Below are 21,481 nucleotides of genomic sequence, written 5' to 3' on the forward strand. Positions count from 1 at the left end.
CCGTGGGATAAGAACAAGTGGTTAAAGGTAGTGGAGCTTTCTAAGGAGATGAACTGGGAATTTAGTGTGATTCAATTTCGTAGTAGTCGATCTGAGCGTGCTGATAACTAATCACATGCATCCGATAACCTAAATTGTTCACTCACGGAAGCGTGTGATGGTTCGAAGGAATCCTTTTAATTTATTATAACGGGTCCAACTGCAAACCCGAATCCGGTATCCGTTAACCCTCGAGGCTACTGGCCCCGTGGAGCGAGTTCCCGCCACAAATCCACGGGGCCCCCACTGCCGGCAGACTTTTCCTCTCTTCTCCCCGTTGAAAAACTCGAACCCCCACAACATGACGGCAGCCAGCCATGGACGGTCACGGCGCGAGAGTAGAGCAGCAGGAATCCACCAACGACGCCAAGTCGCACAAATTCCTCCGATCGCGAGGCATCTCGGAGCTCATCATGCCCCATCTCCTCAATCTGTGAGTCCTCCCTCTTCGATGATTTCTTCAGTTCCATCTTGCTCTTTATCTCTATAGTCGACTTATTCTCCCAGTTGGGAAGTAGGGTAAAGTCAGTTTATTCCTGCAGTTATACCCAAACGTGTTGCTTTTACGTGAGAATAGCAGAGGCGAAGTAATTAGCACTTTCATTTTGTCATCTGTACTAATTTTATGTATTTATTACGGTTTACAATCCGTCTTGTTAATAAACTCATATTGTATGAGCGATTTTGATCATATGAACACTGTCCCATTGGCTTAATTCCTGTACCTTTTGTCTTCCAAGACGCCAGAAAGTGGGTCTTTTCTTTTTATCTAGTAGAAAGAAGCAAGAATCGAATCAATAGAAGTAGTGAAAAAACAGGATATAAACTGAAATAAACACATACATCCTTATATTATAATACTTTCCCTCTTGTTTGGGCTTGAGAGCTAATAAATCCAAATTGTAGATTAGAATAAAATGGATGAAGATTTTATATTTTAGGTATGACGGGATTTTGCTGTGCAATTTTTGTTCCAGATATGGGTCGCGGGCGACGGCAAGCGACTTCGACATTTATGCTCCGAATGCGACCTACGATGATCCTCTCATGCGTGCTCAAGGGTATGTTTCTATGAAGTCTTCTAGTTTCTTGAATTATTACCTCTTATTCTTGGTATTGTGTGTTTATTTTTGGCAGTGTGAAGCAGATCAAATCGGCGTTCTATTCTGTTCCCAAGGTTCGGATTTATTACTCTTAGCTTGCAAAGTTTATGCATTTCTTTTGTTTTGCTTCTTTGGGTTGGAAGTGTTTGCTGATGCTATGTGGGTCTTTCTATTCTCTTTACTTCGTTATATTTATGATTTTTATGGATTAAACGATATTAAAAGTCTTAATTTCAAATACTCTTCTCAAAACTTTTAGGATTAATTTTTCAGCTTAATATGAATTTTGATGCCTCCATCAAAATTATCTATCCAATTAGTCATCTATAGTGACTAGGACCTTGTAGTTTTCATTTTCAGATATTCAGTGAATCAAGAATTGTCGAATACACTGTAGAAGAAAATACAATTGCGCCAGGAAAAGTTGAGGTATGATTCATATCATAAGTCTGAAATGTTCTTTGTTGCTCACATTATTCTTCTCCCTGTTACTGGTTATGCTTATTTCAGGTTCTGATTGACAACAAGCAACATTATAAAATATTTGGCAAAGCTGTGGATATAGCCTCTCTTATCAAGCTAGATATCGAAGAGGGAAAGATTGTTTGCCACGAAGACTGGTTGGTCGAACTTTTCTTTTAATTGTTGTTTGAAATAGCTCCACAATTTTTTAAATTTTTTAATTTTGATAGAATTGTCGTATTCATTTGATTAATGCTAGTATTGCAATAAGATCTCAACTTGTTCATGCAAAAGTAACTTCAGGAAGGAGTTCAATGGAACTTTACGCTTTATGTTGCTTTCTTACAAAATCAGAGAGTTTCAGATCAAAATTTGTTAGAGATATAATGAGTACTCTTAAATCTTAATTGAGTCATATAATGAGTACTTTCCTTTTAATTGACAAGAAGTATGAGATAATTACTTTTCTATTAATAATCAATTGCAGGTGGAATAAGAAGCCTCTGAAGAACAGAGACACAGTCAAGCTGCCCTTGGTAGGACGACTAGCGGAGATTACACGAAGGGGTTCGATGATGGTCACTCATGTTCTGATGCGTTTTGGAAAGGATCCTACCAGCTGAGTTATGTGTTGTCCTCCCTTAGAACATTACTATATTTTCTGTTTTCTGAACTAGATATTTTGTTGGTCAATTCACAAATAGAACATGTCAACCTACTTAATGGTTTAACTTAATGATTTGGGTTATGTATGTAATCTGGAATTATCTTAGTCTGCTAGCTTATGAATCAAAGATCAGTTTTTTTTTTTATAAAAAAAAAAATCAATCTGTAGCATTGACTTTTTCATGCTGGTCTTCTTGCTCTTCAAGCATTGAGTTGCCATTTTCCAATTTGTAGAGTTGATTCTGGTTGTAACTTAGATGATCTTGATTGAGGTGCATAGTGCATACTAAATGTAATGGACTGCCATGGACAGCCCTGCAGAATTTTGGGACAGCCCTCAATGTTTACAAGAATAAAGTTGAAGTAAACATAAGCAGTACGCATCTTATTGTTATATTTCTTTCCCTATTTTATTTTCGAAGGTGAGAAGTTGCATCCTCTATTTGATGCAATGTGGAACTAACCTGTAATAGTGGCTAGGCAACCGAGGACACAGTAAGTTGCATTCGCAGTAAATTTTCTACATGTTTCTTTCAAAGAATTATTTTTCATCCCTAAGGCTAAGTTATACCTTGATATACAAATCACAGCCTCAAAATGATGATAAAAATTATAAATCATAGACAATTTATGTGCCAAATCAGAGATTTACAGAGATTGCAAATATCAACTGGTGTCAGTTCATCTCCTTTTTTGTTCAGAGAAAAAAAAAAGGAAAAATGAAAATTGATTGTGCTGATACACATCTACCAGACTCATCTAGACTCTTAAGAGGATTGGATAAACAATGCAGCTTGGCAAAACTCATTTCTACCACTTAAAAGGGAGGAGCAGTAGGTATATCATGGCAATACTACAGCCTTAAACAGCAGCAAAGTAATCCTTGCTGAGCTTTGGGTCTGGCTTCATAGACTTCTCACCAGGTTTCCATCCTGCAGGGCAGACCTCATCTGGGTTCTCTTGGACATATTGCAATGCCTGTAACAACACAAGAATAGAGCAGTGATAATTACTACATGTTTTGACAGAGAGGCAGCACAAGAGAATGCAAGCAAAGGTATTGCATGTACTATTTGAAGATTCAGATAAAGCTTTATTATCTATTGCTTTACCTGAAGTGTCCTCATGGTTTCATCAACACTACGGCCAATAGCAAGGTTGTTGATGGTAGAGTGCTGAATGACTCCTTCCTTATCTATGATAAATAATCCTCGTAATGCAATACCCTATCAGATGATCCATAAGTAAGACTTTCTAGCTTACAACCACCTGTTTGCCCAACTGGTAGGAACTTGTCTTCTCAGACTGCAGATAAATTAATACGATAAAAGAACCAAGAACAAAAAAATACCTGATCAGGAATCAAGACGCCAAAAGATTTTGAAATTGATTTCGTAACATCGGAAATTAATGGATATTTAAGATCTCCAAGCCCCCCTGATTTCCTATCTGTTTGTACCCAAGCAAGATGGGAGAACTACAAAATATAATGGTTACAGAATCAGAAAAACAAATCCAAGTTCTACAAGACAGAGGATCATAAACAAATTGGTACAGGAAATAGAAGCTCATTGGTCTAGCACATTTAAAAAGCTGTCAAAGTGTAGACGTATAAAACAACTGCAGCATATAACAACTAATCTCCTTTTATATGCATTAATTGCTATAACAATTGTTAAAAAGAAACGCTGTTATAGGCTGGCCAATAGAAAGAAACTTATTTCAATTCAGGAAAGCAAACTAAAAGCAAAAGATATTCTGAGAAAGCTTACCACACTGTCAATTGAGACACCCAAAATTTCTGTATTTAGCTTCTCAAAATCCGAATATCGGTCACTAAAAGCAGTTATCTCTGCAGAAAGGAATACACATATAAGCGAAGTACTTTATTGATCTTTCCTTGCAAGCTTTAACTCATTAGTTTGGGCGCTTGAAGATACCTGTGGGGCAAACAAATGTAAAGTCCAGTGGATAGAAAAACAGAATCACATACTTCTTCCCAATATAATCAGATAGTTTGACCTGAAAGTAATGATATTGATTAAAAAAAAAAAATAGCCCAAAAGCATGAGAAATATTTGTTTACCAAATAAAGTGATAAATATATAAAATAACTAAACATTCTTTACAGGATATCAGATTTACGCATATAATTTTGGAATTAGTGTGGAGGCTCTTGCTGCTTTCCTTGATTATAATTGATTCTTATGATTGATCATGTTTCCTCCTTGCTCTTCCACTCCTGCAAACAGTGGTATGACCAGGGCAGAGAACCAAGCTGGAAAAGGATTTCACAACATATCTACCAGGACTTATTCATAATAGAGCAGGCCAAAGTTCAAACCTTACACTTGATCATACATCATATGACATTACTCCATCTAAAGTTCAAAGGAGCTATCAATGGCTCAACGGGCATTTAAAGAAATGACGAAATGTCATATTTTGGACAGGGGAAGAAGAGAAAAGAATCAAATTTGGAGCTTCGATTTTGAATTGAAGCATTAAAGTTGTTGCACACCATCATATTCTAAACAGAAACAGTTAAATTCATTGCAGATCCTTCGTAAAGCATATATTTAGCATCACAGAAACATGAAAAATTGTAAATCTAGTGAATCTATAGTAAATTAAGACTATAAAAACACATTCCTTATTGCTGAACCTTGATAAATTCCTGATCAAAAACTGCTTCTGCCTCGAAATCTGGCGCAAGGTTGCCAACCAACGGCAGCTCGCCCTGGCAAAAATGACTCATTTCATCAAATATACCAAAAGGCCAAAATCCACTAGTAAAATTTTGCTTACATATGATAAGTTCCAAAGACAAGAAATTAGAGCAAGAATAGAAACTACTGAATGACGGAATATTTCTACCACCTTTCAAATTCCCATCATCCTAACGCACAAGGAGAATAAAAGAAAGAGACGAAAGAGAAGAGAACAAAGGGATTGAGAAGCGGGACCTCGCCGACGGCATTGACGACGAAGCTCCTCTTAGCGGGTCTGGGCCTAGATACAATCCGAGAAGAGCGAGGATGGAGCCCACTGCTTAGGCTCTTGGAAAAGGCCAGGGTTTTCGAGAAAGAAGACATTGGAGACGAGCACTTCGAGGAAAAAGCTAAAGTTTTGGCGTTCGCGGAGAAGATGGAAGGGAGGGAGCAAGCCATGGCCGCAATTGACGAAGCTCTTCTCGCTCCTCCGCGACTGTGGATAAGGGAGAGGCGATTGGCGTTGGCGTTTTATGCAGAGGAGAACAAACGGTGGGTGTGGGATTCTCTCCAGACTTGTGGGAATAAACTATGCCTAGATAGGTGACAAGTTTTGTTTTTTCCTTAAAAAACTTTATATCATCTTCTTTTAGGATATTAATAATGTCTGAAATGTAAAAGTGAGAAAGATTAGGATTAAAGAGGCATTTTCACAAAAAAATATATTTTATAATTAGTTTCTATATAACAAAAAGTAATATTTTGGTCTTTTTATACTAAAATTAACATATCTCATGCATATAAATTGTTTTGGGTTAATTACATCTACACCTTAAAGTATGCGTTTTCATGGAGACTCATAAATTACTTTTCGCGACAATTTCTTCCAAAATTTTTGAATCTAAGTGAAACAACAAACAACGGTAACAGAGTACATTTGATGACTATTATACTCTTATGACTCGTATTCTACCTTTAGTTACGTGTGAGACTAGCAAGGGAGCGGATGTTGTTGGCACAAGAGAACACCATGCCGAGGTTGGAGAAGAGGGGAGCGTCTAGCTTGAGGCAGAGGGAGTGGAGGTTAGTGAGGAGGCAAGAAAGGAGCGCGAGCTCAGGGGAGAAAAGAAAGGTATTGAAAAAGTGGGAGTAGGTGGGGATGTCGCGGAGGTATCTATGAGAGCGAAAAAGGGTGAGGAGGCGGAAAGAGAGCAGGGCGAGAGTGGTGGAGGAGTTGGGAGTGGAGGAAGGAGGAGAGAAGGAGGTCAAGGGAGATGTAGAGGCGATAGCGATGGAGCTAGAAGATAACAACGGCAGAAGAGGTCATCAATGGTGGTGAAGGAGAAGGTGGTGGTGGAGAGCGAATGAGAGATGTGGCAATGGTGATGGAGATGAGAAGAAGATGAGAGGAAAGGAGAGGAGGTGAAGTGACCTAATTGTCATGATTGTTACGTAAGCTAAGTTACCTAATTTAGTTGATGATAGACTAACAGAAGGGTCACATTAAAATTGTTCCAAAATTCAACGGAGACATTATATTACAATAAAAAAATAGTTTAAAAATTGGATATAATTGAGTGGGTGTTGTGTAACTTTAACCCAATATTTTTTGTTTGGTAGTAGCCGGAGATATCAATGGGACACGAATAACCTCGATATGGACCACATTGTGGCCCGAGGCCCAAAACTAGTACATATTCCAAAGCCCATCTCTTAGCTAAGGGCAAACCTTAGGCTAAGTCAAGAAGGTTCGGCCTAGTCTATAGACAATATCTTTGTCTAAGCTAAGGTTCCAATTATTTGGGATCTTTGAACAGTCCTAGGAATCTTAGCCTAACTTTTTTCAAGGGCCATATGATAAAAAGGAACCTATTACGCCGAAGTCTAACCTAACCTAAACCCGAGCTTCTCGTACTCAATATACTAAATATTAACCCTAATATTTACATAAATATCCTGACCTTATAACTCTTACTGTAAGTAGGACCCGACCATTGAATTATAACAATTGGCCTCACAAAAGATGATAAGATTAAATTTATGATATCTTATGCTATTTGCAGCTGAATAATAATAGGGCCTTAACCCTACTCAGCCACAGGAGATTGTGCACTTCCTGATTCATGATGCACACCTGACATATCCTTCAAGTGGCTAATAAATTTTTTTCTGGTCATAGTCAATGGTCTCCTATGTATCCTTGATCAAATGATTTTAATGCCCTCTGGCTGAGTTAAATAAAAGGAGTTAATTACTTACACAGTACATGGCACCTATTACAACTATTTTAGATGTCCAACCATTCATCATCTTGAATGCTTGTTGTTAATGCTGTCTGCTCTTTTGAATGTGAATGAATGCTACCAGGTGCACACATTTAAACTTCCCTATTAAAAATTAGTGGTTAGCTTTTGAAATTATATCTTTACACAATCTCTTATTTTTATGAAAACTTTTGCAATTTAATTATACTTGATATTTTTTTAATATGTTAAAACATAAAATCAAATATAATCAAATTAAGAAAGTCTTTATTTCATGTTTTAAAAATTGATATACGAGTGTATATCTCTCAGAACACTTGGTTTTTTTTTTTAATACGGATACATCTTAAATTCTTATGTTTTCTTTTATGCAAATTATAGTAATTTAATTATAAAAAGATATAAATACTATTATACATTTATTTCAGTTATAAATATGTAGGTCTTTTCATGGATTAAATTCGCAAGATTTTAATTTATAATTTAAAAATTATACATGTAAATGTAATATTAAAAATATATATATATATGGAAAAAAAAAACCCTTAAAAACTTACCTCTTATTCGTGAGGAATGTTTAATTACTAAAAAGTGAGAAAAATAACTAGTCATTTTAAGAATCTTCTATATTTTTGATATTTGATTGTATAAAATATAAATTTAAAAAAATGCTTCTTATTTTATTGAACTCCACTTTCTAAATAGCAAACGTGGCCATAAGTTAAATAGGGTTAGAAAAATGATCTCATGACAGCTGAGGCAAATATTTTGAGGAGCTTCATTTGATGGCTTCTGCTAAATGGAAACAATATTGTCAGTTTGCTTTCTTTGAGTGTTACAGTGGGCTCTACAAAATGGTCCTTTGTCACATTATTGAGAATATTTAGGGCACTTCCAGGGCATGGCATTTGCTGTCTGGAATTGGCTTCAACTAATGATGGCAGTTGGTGTCTTCAATATACTTTGACCAGTTTAGGCTTGAAGTTAACAACTGATCATTAAAAGTTGTACTCATCTCAATACAAAGTTTTGAGATTAAAAGATAGTTTTTCATTTTTAATTTCTTCCAGCCCTCAGATTGGTTTCCTTCTATGCCAACAAACTAGATGGAGAGTTATAATTATGCTGAAATGCCTTTGTTTAACCATATGATTCTCTTCAATTAAGCCTCTTTTATCTACCTAAGTTCATAATTAGCTAGCCTGATTTCAGATTATCTCTTATGTATCTTAAACTTAAGCACTTAATTTCCGGCATCTCACCCGAAGATTTAATTACCCTAACAATAAATACAGTCCTTTTATTTTCTAACGAATGGAAACAAACTATGGAGGCTAGTGGAAGTTGTCTGGTGGTGCAAAAGATTAGAATAGTTATGAATGTTAATCTGCAACTTTTTTACTTATGGTAGAAAATATTGGCAACAATAAATCATATCAATTGTAATATTTTGCATCGAGACTAAATATAAAGAGATAGTTTAAAATGAAATTAGATCATATACGAGGTAAATTGTAATATGGCATTCATAGTTGTTATAATAGTACTTTTACTTTAGGTCCAGTAAATGCTACAACACCACAATGGATCAGATAGATGATTACAACTAGAAAATCCAGTAAACATAACTGCAACTTTTCTGAGTGGCAAAAGACTACACAACTTTGGTAGGGTCACGGTGAATAATGAGTCCAGGTTATTCCTACCAGAGGTGAATGATAAGCTTCTCCCCCCACTCGATAATACTCTTATTTCAATTTAACCATTAATGCTATTTGTGCCAGTCAAACTTAATTATTCTAACGAAGAATTGCCAGAGACTTCTTATCTCATCCTCCCTAGGAATCCATGAAACTATGCGTCACAGCTGAGCAAGTTAAGATATAATTTAAGTATCTACTTGCTTATTTATAATCTATCTATCTATCTATCTATCTATCTATCTTTCTATGCCATCAAAATTAGCATTCAAGTGCACAAACTATCACATCATATGAAGTACACGGACGTGCATATGACTGCGGTCTCATATAAGACCTTCAATAGACAAGATCCAGGGCAGTAAACTAAACTCCATAATTTCCTATCACATGAAGTAATTTCCTAACCATTTCGTCTCCATTCCCAGAATAACCTCCCTTTTAAGGGTCAAAGTACCAGGACAGGAACCCTAATCGAGCTGACATATGCTCAATTAATCTCCCAAGCCTTATTATAAAAGACTCCACTCCTCCTCTCCTTCATTACAATCACCACTACCCGCATGTAAAAACTCAAGTCTTTCTCACTCACATTGCCTCCTCTGCTTCTAGAAATGCAATCGTTTTATTAGTCCCCAGTATTCATTCTCACCTCCACCATTGCCATCCATTACAAGCACCGTTACCTCCTCTGCTTCTCCAAGAGCCCGTAATAAAAAAAAACTCATCTTTTTCGCTACCCATTTCTCTCCACACGTCCGCCAATGTCATCAGCCCGTAAGAGATTCGCACTCCGCCACCCCGTGGTGGTCGACATCGGCTGCAGCTGCCGCAGGCCGAGGCTCCCGTCTTTCCTCACGTCGCTGCAGAAGCCCAAATCGCTCAGAACCCACATCCCATTCTCCTCCCCTTCCACCACCACCACCACCTCCACCACCACCGCCGCCACCACCGCCTTCTCTTCCTCCTCCTCTTCCTCGATGCCATTCGAGAGCCCAAGCAGAGTGAGAACGACGAAGAAGTCGGCGACCAGGGCGAAGCCAGCGCAGCGGAAGGCGGAGGGAGGAGTCGCCATCGTGAAGGAGTCAGCGGACCCGTACTTCGACTTCCGGGATTCAATGCTGCAGATGATAGTGGAGATGGAGATGTACGCGTGGGAGGACCTCCGTGGCCTCCTCCACCGCTTCCTCGCCCTGAACTCCCCTTGCCACCACCACCTTATCCTCCGGGCTTTCGCCGAGATTTGCGCCGGGGTCTTCTCACCCTCCGCCTGAGCGATTAAAAAATTTAGAATTTTCTTTCTCTTTTCTTTAGAATTTGGCTTTCAATCAAGTCTAAGTGTAGGATTAGTGCTTGGTTATCTTATCTATTGCATGTGTGTAGAAACTAAAAGGACTGGCTACTTGACTAGGTTTTTAAAAGAAGAGTAGCCCACTCCATGGTTCTATTTTAGTGATCTTCCAAGTGTTTTTTTCTTCTTCTTTTGACGAGTGATTAGGATAGCAGAAATAGTTTATGATAAGTTTATTGTAAGGTTTCGTTTATGACAATGTAATGAAGATGATGTAGTGGTTTGATCTCTCTCAATACATGCCTGCCTATGAGTGTATCCAAACTGGTGATATAGTTAGTAGTTGACATGGTTGAAGGGATCCATATCCATCCAGCTTTTGCGCTGAGATCGTGGGTATCTATGATGAGTGTTCATTAGGATCTTGGAACAGATCCACTTTTACTCTTTATTCTCTTTTCTTTTCCCTGTCACTATGGATATCTTTGATGGTGTTCAGATATTCTCACCAGCTTTGCTGCATCACAAATGTCTATCTTACGGCTTATTTGGCTCACACACACCAAAAAGAAAAAAAAAAAAAAAAAAGGCTCCTACGTATTAATTATATATTAAACAAGGAGATCAATCATTTAAAAAATTTATTAAATATTACCTTCAAAATTTGTAAGAGCAATCGAATTTATTTATTTATTTTTTTATTTTTTGAGTTCGCTTAATCCTTGGATCAATCAGAGCCTTTTTCTCTCACCATCTGGGCATCATCATTGAGGTGAGATCCGTTACCAGCTTTCCAAGTATGCATGTATGTCTTAGTGGGTGGACACTAGAGAGCCCATTTAGGTGGATTGCAGCCCGCTATTGGAGGCTGGTCGGGTCTGGATCCGACGGAATGAGATCCGACACGTACAATCCTGACTAGACCGAACATGGCCACCTAATGCCCACCCTAATCGAATTATCGATCGACAGGACCCAACTTGGGCCCGACCAATGTAAGACGCGTGCAGAGTAGGCCCACAGCCTCCTCTACGATACTAAATATTTCTGAAAAACAACCTATATTTTTCTTTATTATTATTATTATTATTATTATTATTATTATTATTATTATTTACATCTCAACTATGGCATTGGTAGATAGAGTCATTTTAGGTGTTTTAATTTTTCTATTCGTATAGTAATTTTATGTAGATTTTAACTCAAGATTTTTTTAAAAAAACAGTAAAAGAAAAATATAGAGTTAAAATGCTAGGAAAATATACCCTCGTCACGAATTTCGAAGCTGGAAACATCCATCCATTATTATGTCTACGAAAAGTTATATTAATTGCAGCATTCGTCACTCAAAGATAATAAGAAAACATGACCTAATATATAACAAGTGGAAGAAAAAAAATATATAATTAATCTTCGAAATTCACCGTTACAAATTAATTATGATACAATGTGGTGATCATCACATTTGAGCTACCAAAAAAATAAAACAAAAAGAAGTTGATAATTAACGTGGCTCTCTTCCCTTCTCAACCTCATCAAACGCAATAGAACAAGAAGACGTAGAAGAACAAGGGGTAGTAGACCCAACACCCAATATAACATCCACAAAGGCCCCAACTATGAACCCATGCGTCTTCTTCCCATTGACACTCAAATACCAAATCAGCAACTCCTCAAGCTGCTCGGACTCCTTGATCCCATGAGCCATTACCATCTCCTCCATGGAAGCCCTAAAGTCATGGTAAGGATCACTCGACTCCATGGATACCACCACGCTCTCCTTCATGAATGCCACCTTGCTCATCTTGCTCCTCCTCCTTCTCCTAGACTTGCTATACTCCAAGACCGGACTCGTCTCACCGGGCTCGAAGAAGAGACGATCCGAGCTCAGCCCGCGTATGACCGAGTCCAACGGGTCGGGTTGGCCCGAGTCATGATCCGATGAGGAGGAGCGGAAGGAGGTGGTCTTTGGGGTAGTGCTGCTGCAGAAGTACTTGGGTGAGGACTTGGGTGATTCTATGAGCTTGGAGAGGAGAGAGGTGAAGCTATTCTTCTTCTTGCCCATTGGGTTTAGTCTTCTTCTTCTTCTTTCTTCTTCTTCTTCTTGTTGCTGCTTGGAGGAGGGTGGAAATATTTGTGGCATTAATGGAAGGGGTTAGGTAAGTTCAGGGTTGCAAAGGTTTGCTTTTTAAAGTGAGAGGGAGGGAGGAGAGTGGGATAAGTCATGTGAGCATTTAAGTATGGGGTGGTGGGGTTGGATATGGTAATTGAATATATCATTCAATAATGTTTTGCTAGTGGATAGGAGGTTGATGCATTTCTTTTCTTTTCTTATTGTTAGGCGAAATTGGACGAACAAACTCGATCGTTTAACCATGATCCAATATGATCAGGCCTCTCATTTGCTAGCAAACTTGAGACACTCTTAGGGTTTTGGCTATATATACATGGACTGGCGTACGTCTACCCTCCTTCTCTTTTACAGTTGTTGCCTCTGACCTGTTTATTAGAATAGAGGTAAGTAGGTAGTGAGTTCCACTCATTGTTGTAGAAGTAATATATGAAAGGGTGTTTGCTAAGAATTTAAGAGCCATTTGTGTAAAAGAACAAGGTAGGCTTCTTCTATATATATATTAGTCCTCTCTTCTTTCTCATATAAAGAAGATACATTAAAATTCTTGCCTACCTTGTATTGGCTTCTTAACTCCAATTACTTAAAGGTATATATATCAGATTCTACATAGTATTTATGATGCCATAGCTAAAAAATGTGGCATTCATCCAATCAGTACTGAGGTTGGTCTCATGTGCAAGAACAGTGGCCAAGATTTGGAATTGTCCCACCAAAAAGAGGGAACGTGCAAGGCACCTGAATATTACACCATAATTTTAATATATTCCAGCAAATAATGTTTTTTTATTTACTCCAGAGACAAAAATAAAGAAGCACAGTATGCTTCAATTCATGCCTCTCTGGTAGAAGAACAATATGTTTTAATTGTTGCACATCAAGCTTATCCCAAAGCCAAGTTGACACCTATATTCTATAGATAATGGATGGGGTTTGCTTGTCTAGTCTTATTACTAAATATAAACTATATAGAAAAAATGTATACAAATTAAGAACACCTTATCCTTTTCATTTATTGTTATTAAAAATATCCTATATCATTTAACTCATATGCTTTGCTTTTAGTGCCCCCAAAACATAAAATTTTATGGAGACAGACAAGAGATATTTTAGGTAGTATAATTGTTTTAATTGCAAAAGAAATGTAACATTAATTTTAGGTTAAATTTAACTGAGAGCCCTTTTGAGACAATAATAAACAAAAAAATGCAAGACTAAAACCCCATATTGTACTGTTGATGATGATTAAAACTAAAGGCATGATATTTATTCTTAACAATTTCCTACAAGGATATAATGCAACTCTAATCATGGGGTTATAATTATTTCTTGCTTGAGGTTTCCTTCTTCCTTCTTGTATATGTATATAGGTTGAATTATTGGATTCCATCATGCATGTCGAGTCCTTGTTCACTTAATGATAATAGACACTAGATACATACAATACATTAGGCCTCTAGTGTCTTTTTGGATGCTACACTATAATTCTAGAGATAAGCCTGATGACATATTACATACCTCCATTGTCAACATTAGTATTTTTATGAAGATCATTAATTATTTATCATAGACAATGTATTATCGATGTTGTTTGTTGGAGGGCCAAGAGACAGTTAATTAAGCTAATTAAGAGGTTTGGTGAGACCTACATTTTCTAGGATGGTTGGTAAACTAAAGTGCATGCATGGACTTTGTTGATGGTTTTTTTTATATGACACATTCTTTCACGATGTATGTAGAAAGATGAAAGCTTTGTTAAGTGTACTCTTTTGGGGGTGAAGCTCCTTTTTAGTGTCTACAAGATTAATCCAGGGATTAACTTGCATCTAAAGGAGTTAATTACTAGTAATTAGTTGCATGTGATTCTAAACTTAGGATCTAGAAGTTCTTGGATCGGGTCAAACTTTCGGGCTTTGTCCAAATGGAGCCCGAATAGAATTGGGCCGAGTGACATAGCCCGTCATCGTTCTACGTCATCTCAATCCGGCCCGTTAACGCCCGGATTGTTAATTATAATTTTGTCAAACTACGCATTCAAATCTACTAAAAATAACACATAAATATTCACTTTTATTTTGCTGAGATACGCATCTAAATGAATGCTTTCAATAAGGGCAAAATGAATAAAAGAACTCAAAATTGTTATTCGGAAACTCAGAAATTCAAAACTTCTAATATTATAATTATGAAACTTTTTCATACAAATCGTCCATTAATAAATTCAAATTTAAATTTATAAGTAGAATGTATGGATGAAAAATTAATTCATAGGTTTTAGAAGAATATGTACACCGGTATAAAAGTTACAAAGTTATATGTAATCGAAGAAATTAAAATTTATCCTCTATGATTTAGGCTTAAATTTACTTCACTCTTATAATTTAATTTGTGTCGCCGTATCCTCTTATGATCGGTCTAACTTAAAAAATACTCATTAAAAATAAAATTATAAATAATTAAGTAAGTTTTTTTAATTATATATCTAAAATAATACCGATGAAAATTCTAAATTAAACACAACTTAGTCACCCATGCCCATGAGTAACCATCCTCCGTATATGAGCAAAAGGCCTTGGAAGTGGTTATTGAATGCAAATTAAAGGCCTGTCAGAAATTTCGTTGTAACATTGATGCCATCTTTTTGCTGCTACGTCTCATCATCTCTTATTATGAGACTTATATATCATGAGCTCATCTTGAGACGCATGCCATTTAATAATTCTCGCACCTTAATTTCATCTTGGCCTCATCCATCGCATGCTTCAAAAAGGATATATAGAAATCTTCATCCATGATCCATAATAAACATCACAAGCTAGCTCTTCAAATTATACACGCCACTCATGACCAGCTTTAATATGCCATGTCATATGCGGTGCAACATTGGGGTGGTGAATAATTAATGAATGCCATAATTGGCGTTTAAGATAATTTGGACAAGAAAAAATTAAGTGAAGTGGTTGAGGCTTTACTCATCTCAACCCCTTCCTTCTCACCAATTTTGTTTTGCTTCTTCTTTCTACTACTCTTTCTTTTCTTTTTTATTTAATAACTTTGTATGTATACTGACTTTTTGTAAATTTAGTTGGGAATTATTATTAGTGTATTGCTTCATGGCAAGGAGAAGAGAGGAACTCGCCGGTGCCGGCCGACGAGAACCGCTATATTGAAACCTAGTTCGGTTTATTTTTTTGATCGGCTTCAAAAACTTTTAATTGATCGGTTTATTTTCGCTTGAGCTTAAAATTAATTTAAATTAAAATAATTTTAATTCAAGCTTAACTATAAATCTCGGCTTAAAATTATTCTTAAGTCAAGCTTGATTAGATTAGAGGTAGGCTCGATTAATTAATACACTCTCTGGAGTGTGGCTATAGTGAGGTGGCGTTTTATTAATTAATACACTCTCAAATGGGAGTAATGACGTAATGGGAGAGGAGAAAAAAAGAAAGGGAGAGAGGGTGGTGGAAATAATAAATATTAGCTTCTTCCATATCATGTGACGTAATTAAGTAATCCCCTCAAATATTAATATTCCTCCCAACTGTCTCAATTACTCGTGCATTAATTCTATTTTCTTTTTTCTTTTTGGTACGTAATAACGTACTTCAATCTCGAATAGCATTTGAATTTACCATAATGCCCTTTGAGAAAAGTAATGTAGCACATAAGTGAGCTTCTAATTAAGGGTTACCTCCAACGAATAAAATATAGTTGGTAGCGAGGTTTCCAGTAATACGATATGCAAAATTTAAGCGAGAAGAGTGAGGGTAGAAGAACTCACGAAATTATATTATAAAAAAAAGAAAAAGGAAAAGAAAACGAAAACATGATCATAATTAGAGAAGTTGGATAACATGAGATTGGCCAATCTCTTCTCTCTTTCCTCAAAGATTCTCTAAAAGAAAGAGAAATAAGAGATTGGCCCTTCTACATCATCGTCAAGAAAGAAGAGTAAAACAAACGAACAAAGGGAAACAGAGAGAGAGAGAGAGAGAGAGAGATAAACTACGTACTGGAATTAAAACAAGAGAAAGAGATAAAAGATAAAGATAACTCTACTTAAATTACTTAATTAATTAGCTCATCCTATTCTTCTTGCCATGGAGGAAGTCAACCAGCACGGGGTTCTTGCACTTTGGGCACTTGGGTTCCTCTTGGGACAGCATCACGTACATGAGGCACCTCGGGCATCCGGCGAGCACCATCGGTGGCTTCTTCTTCCCCCCCGCCGCCGCCTTCTTCGGGCTGCTGGGGTTCTCGTCCGACGACACGCACGAGCTCGGAGAGGATGAAGAGGACCCATCCGGAGACAAGGAATCGTCGTCTTCGTCCTCCTCCTCCTCCTCCTCCTCCGCCATCCTTCTCGACGAGCTCGCCGGCGGCGGCAAGTTGACCTTGAGCTCGAACTTGGGGTTCTTCCCGTTGTTCCTGCTCATCGCTGCATGTAGTATTTAAAAAATTCACGTCGAAATATCAGTAATATTAGAAGAATTATATACTTATATATCGAGAGAGAGATGAATTACCTTAGGAATAAAGAGATGGTTGAGAGAGAGAGAGAGAGAGAGAGAGAGAGAGAGAGAGAGAGAAAAGGAGAACTATAACATAAGCTCCAACACTATCTCGTAGAGAGAGACAGAGAAGAGTATGTATAAATATATATATATGGAGCTATAACATAAGCTCCAATACCAGCTAGTAGAGAGAAAAGCGTTGGGTTTCGGTGATGGGAGAGGTAATTGAGAGGGTCTCAGGGCGAATATATAGGAGAAGAGAGGGAGGGAGTCAATGGCTTTCTTTAATACTATTACTACTACTTTAATTTTCTCTGTCTCTTTCTCTCTTATTTTCTTACTCTTTATCTTTGAATTTTATAGTCAAAGAGAGTGAGGGTGGGAGAAAGAATTCGGTGAAATAAATAAATAAATAAACTAATTTACGAAATTATCTATTTTCTCGATTTGACCATCGCATGTGTAAAATAAAATATTTGCCTAGAATTTATTACGGGGAGATAAAGTATATCATTAGCACTAATCAATCATTTACTCATTCTTATTAAGAGTCCACCAATTTTCACTACTTAATGTCCCTAATTGAATAGAATTTATTGCCACAGTAGCTCCACAGCATCTGATCTAACAAAGTAAATGGAATTGAATGTAGCTGTGCTTATCTTAATATATCTCTACATCTTAAAATTTGGACTACTTTAACCAAATGGGTATTTAATGTAGTCATGATACAAAAAGACGTGTATATGTGCATCTCATATATATATATATATATATATATATATATATATATATATATATATATATATACATATAAATACCACTACCTTATGACCAAGTGATAAGCCCTACATTAATGCCACTTGTTTGATGTACATAAAGCCAATACGGTCAAATTATATTTATCATCAGCCATTAATTTCCACAACAAGGTTTATGACTTTGGGCTGCATTAACATGCATGCCAGCTTAGTAGTAGTTGAAGGCTAATGTTTATTAATAATAAGGGGTTATGACTTTGAGCCCATATGAGGTTCTCTTGTATGTCCTTTTAAATTTTACATTTATATATTTATATATTATCCTTCAAATATGGTTAAACTAATTAAATGACATAAATATTCTTAAATGAGATAAATATACACAATTAAGGTAAACACACATATTTTTATAGTTAAATTGATGAAATACTTTTGAAAGGCATGCATATAAAAAACATAAAAATTATAGGAATCAGTGAAAATTTCTTCCTTATCTCATAATATTTTTATTCTTATTTTTAATAGATCATGAGCACGCTCGACTATACTACTGCATTGCAATGGTGGTGGGTGTTTCCTATCTCATATTATAGCACTAATTAGCATTTATCAAACAATTACAGCTAATAGAGCATATATATATGTAAAATTGTGACAAAAGATTCAAAATTTAACTAGCTATATACCTGGTTAGTGAACACTCGCTGTATATGTAACATATGCACAAACATAACAATTGATCAATTGAATGATTGGAGTATCAACGTACTATATATCAACGTGATCGGGTGCACTAGTCATTTGAACATCAAGCTAGCGTACCATTAAATGAACTTTAATGTCTCTATTATATATGTATTTGTAGCCAAACAAAAGCAATAATATAAATTAACTATAGGATCCAGAGCCAATATTAATATTGCACTCGAGATTTAGATGGCTTAGAACTTTTAATTCGAGCTTCCACCGTTCATCACTAATCCATAGATAATAACTTGAGTCAAATATAGATTAGTGCCGACTTTGGCCAATCGCCACACATAAAATAATTAATGGAGCATTTATGTAGGGTTTTTTTTTAAACTTTGACAAAGAGTTCACTAATCATATATTCCTGGTCTTCTGCAGTATTAGTCGTGGTTATTGAGGTCAAATCCATGTGCTCTTCCTTAATGTTTCGGCTAATTAATTACAAGGATTAACTGTGGAAAGGAATATAAAACTTTTAAGGCATTTATTGTCGAAGAAGACTAAGTCCTTCACCTCTCATGAGCGGCTACTCCACTTTTGGTGGATAATTAAGCAACTATTGTTCTAAAGAAAATAGTGTGCAAGGATTAATAGGCAAGAATATCTAATAATAAGATCGTTGTAGCCAAATAGTTAGATCCTACCAACCTATAAAAGAATATTATGTGTTCGATACCTTGTAATACTTGGTGTTTGTTAAGTTGGAGTGCTATATATATATATATATATATATATATATATATATGCACTATTAGAATTAATTTATAGACTCATAATCTCTATTTAAAAGAATATAGATTATATGGGTATCTAACTACAACAATCTCTATTTATCTTAGACTCAAATTATTAAGTATGGATGTTCTTGAATTTGAACCATTTCTTAAAAAAAAAGGAAAGGAAAAAGGTCCACTTGCTATCTAGCAAAATGATACATGTTAACTATGATATTACTTGTGTGTATTGAGAGAGAGAGAGAGAGAGAGAGAGAGAGAGAGGATACCGATCAAAGTTTTAATGTTCATCTGTCATGAGAAATGAATACACTTTAAAGCACATTGAAAGCCATCTTTCATATCAAGCTTTAATGGGTAGAGGAGGTGATGGTGTTTTAAAGTAAAAGCTTTAATGGTTACTCTCCCATCTATAAATCTGGCCTCAGTTTCCTATGAGACCTTTGAATGCACATTAATTTCCTAAGTACAGAGAACCATAATGTGGGCATTAAGTCCCCTACAGTTGTTGCCTCCTAGATATGGCTTGGCACACAGCTCATATCTTTTAAGAACAATGACCTACAGCTACCATTTGCATACCTTGGTGCCCATCAACTATATGAACCTTACATTAGTTTGCATTCTATGAAAGATTACTATATAACTGTTAAAATTCACAAATATATATATATATACATATATACACACAAACATAGGAAAAGTAATATTTTATGCTCTTTGTTTTGCATTAACCTATCTTTTGCATTCTGCATTTCAGACATGCTCCTTTTGACCCCCTATATTTTCTCATCTGTTGTCCTAAACCTGCCCAAAAATACCCTTATATTCTCGAAGGTTTAGAGTTTAGGGCAGATTATCATATGAAGAATTCAAAAGAAAGCTATCTCACCAACTTTTTTTATCATGATTTATTATCTTAATGTCTAGAGACATGCAGATTTGTGTGATTTGGCAGCTTGTCCATATACATATTTCCTTACTGAAACCTTGGTATGTACTTTAATAATTAGGACCATCCCCAAACTTCCCTTTGGCTAAGCCTGGCTGGCTACCTTACTCTATGCTTCACTTTTATGGATTAACAAAAATAATTTAAGACAGCTTGAGAATAAAAATGAAACATTTGTGTTCAGAGATAGCTAGGAATCTACTAGAGATCAGAAATCCTATGTAAAGAGAGTACTACTACACACTTGAATGGAATCTAAAGGCCCAAGTATGTCCCTTTAGCCCACCTAATCAATTCAAAGGTGAGGAAACTCAGATAACTCAAGGTGCCATGTAATAATTCTCTCAGAACATTAAAAGATAGTAAGACTGAACAAAAAATCATAGCCCAGCATACTCAAAATCATCAAATCATGTGCATACAGTGTTTCGATAAAAATTTTACAAAGTGGAATCGAATTTATAACTTCTGTCATAAACTGATAGCACCTAACTAACTACTGAGGTATAGTGATGGTCTGAATTAATGCACGAATTAATGCACAAGTTAACATCGCCGAGGTATTATAGATTTTGAGAAGATCGTAATTAAGAATTTGAGATTGGAGGGGTGGCCCAATCCATTCAATTGAGAGCAAAGCCCAATTATAGCTTTATTCCGACATCTTATAAAAATGTAAACGTATCCAAAATATTATATTAGAGATGTAAGTTACCGCTTAGATGCTTATTCTAAAATAAATAAATATTATTTATTAAAATTACCTCTTATACTATACACTAATTCAATTACTTAATTATTTTTTATATCTAATTCATCAATCTATTTTATATTAAGTTTATAGCAATTTTATAAAAAGTAAAACATATTTTTTTCCGTATTTTTTTTCACTTTATATCACATCAAGAAGAATTTTTATACTCTTAATCTAGAAATAAGTGACCACAAAAATAATTATTCCTAAAGTAAAGACTTAATTTTAAAAATAACAAATGGTAATATTTATTATAAAATTAATCTTACTTTTAAAATAAACGAGGCCTTAATCATCCGTATAAGCCTCATTGTATAGCATAAAAATGGAAATCATAAGTCGGCGTCTTGTTATGTCGCAAGCCGGTTTCTACCTCGTGTCGGCGGAATTGGGGTACTTGGTCACCGAGTTCATCGTTGAAGCCGGCGCGGTTGAGTTAGCTAGTAGACCACCGGCTTCTTGGCATTTTGTTTCGATGGAAGTCGTCATTTCCCCCCCTGTGCCATCACCGACATGACCACCTTAGGCAAGTGGCTCCAAGCTTCTCCAGATCTTATTTACCTTGAGCATTAATTGACACTAGTGCTGCTAATGCCATGACCTCATGAATTAATCCTTGCAAATAAGCAGCCTCTTTCAAGTAGAT

The 21,481-nt window shown here is 36.1% G+C and overlaps 3 protein-coding genes across 3 annotated transcripts; 2 read left to right on the forward strand and 1 right to left on the reverse strand.

Moving 5' to 3' along the window:
* The first annotated feature begins 316 nt into the window (after positions 1 to 316).
* LOC140776015 (uncharacterized) lies at positions 317 to 2,441 on the forward strand. Its single transcript, XM_073119592.1, has 6 exons — positions 317 to 472; positions 1,017 to 1,100; positions 1,177 to 1,216; positions 1,503 to 1,571; positions 1,653 to 1,762; positions 2,092 to 2,441. The coding sequence occupies exons 1-6, from the start codon at positions 357 to 359 to the stop codon at positions 2,225 to 2,227; spliced, it is 555 nt and encodes a 184-aa protein (XP_072975693.1). The 5' UTR covers positions 317 to 356; the 3' UTR covers positions 2,228 to 2,441.
* A 407-nt stretch (positions 2,442 to 2,848) lies between these two features.
* LOC140775849 (2-Cys peroxiredoxin BAS1, chloroplastic-like) lies at positions 2,849 to 5,555 on the reverse strand. Its single transcript, XM_073119350.1, has 7 exons — positions 5,237 to 5,555; positions 4,936 to 5,010; positions 4,211 to 4,292; positions 4,043 to 4,122; positions 3,622 to 3,747; positions 3,383 to 3,496; positions 2,849 to 3,248 (listed from the first exon to the last, which is right to left on the reverse strand). Exons 1-7 carry the CDS (start codon positions 5,438 to 5,440, stop codon positions 3,132 to 3,134), a joined length of 798 nt encoding a protein of 265 aa, XP_072975451.1. The 5' UTR covers positions 5,441 to 5,555; the 3' UTR covers positions 2,849 to 3,131.
* A 3,703-nt stretch (positions 5,556 to 9,258) lies between these two features.
* Positions 9,259 to 10,528, forward strand: LOC140764691 (transcription repressor OFP15-like). The gene has a single exon (XM_073103391.1). It carries the CDS (start codon positions 9,710 to 9,712, stop codon positions 10,217 to 10,219), a length of 510 nt encoding a protein of 169 aa, XP_072959492.1. The 5' UTR covers positions 9,259 to 9,709; the 3' UTR covers positions 10,220 to 10,528.
* The last annotated feature ends 10,953 nt before the right edge of the window (positions 10,529 to 21,481 follow it).

Source organism: Typha angustifolia, chromosome 1, assembly GCF_048772165.1.
Source record: "Typha angustifolia cultivar Huaian chromosome 1, ASM4877216v1, whole genome shotgun sequence".
NCBI lineage: Eukaryota > Viridiplantae > Streptophyta > Magnoliopsida > Poales > Typhaceae > Typha > Typha angustifolia.

Coding starts and splice junctions, on each gene's coding strand:
- LOC140775849 (XM_073119350.1), bottom strand. CDS start 5,440: ATGGCTTGCTCCCTCCCTTCCATCTTCTCCGCGAACGCCAAAACTTTA. Junction 3,748..4,042: donor GTGTCTCAATTGACAGTGTG/GTAAGCTTTCTC, acceptor TATATTTTGTAG/TTCTCCCATCTTGCTTGGGT. Junction 3,497..3,621: donor GCGTCTTGATTCCTGATCAG/GTATTTTTTTGT, acceptor ATCATCTGATAG/GGTATTGCATTACGAGGATT.
- LOC140776015 (XM_073119592.1), top strand. CDS start 357: ATGGACGGTCACGGCGCGAGAGTAGAGCAGCAGGAATCCACCAACGAC. Junction 1,101..1,176: donor CCTCTCATGCGTGCTCAAGG/GTATGTTTCTAT, acceptor TATTTTTGGCAG/TGTGAAGCAGATCAAATCGG. Junction 1,572..1,652: donor TTGCGCCAGGAAAAGTTGAG/GTATGATTCATA, acceptor TGCTTATTTCAG/GTTCTGATTGACAACAAGCA.
- LOC140764691 (XM_073103391.1), top strand. CDS start 9,710: ATGTCATCAGCCCGTAAGAGATTCGCACTCCGCCACCCCGTGGTGGTC.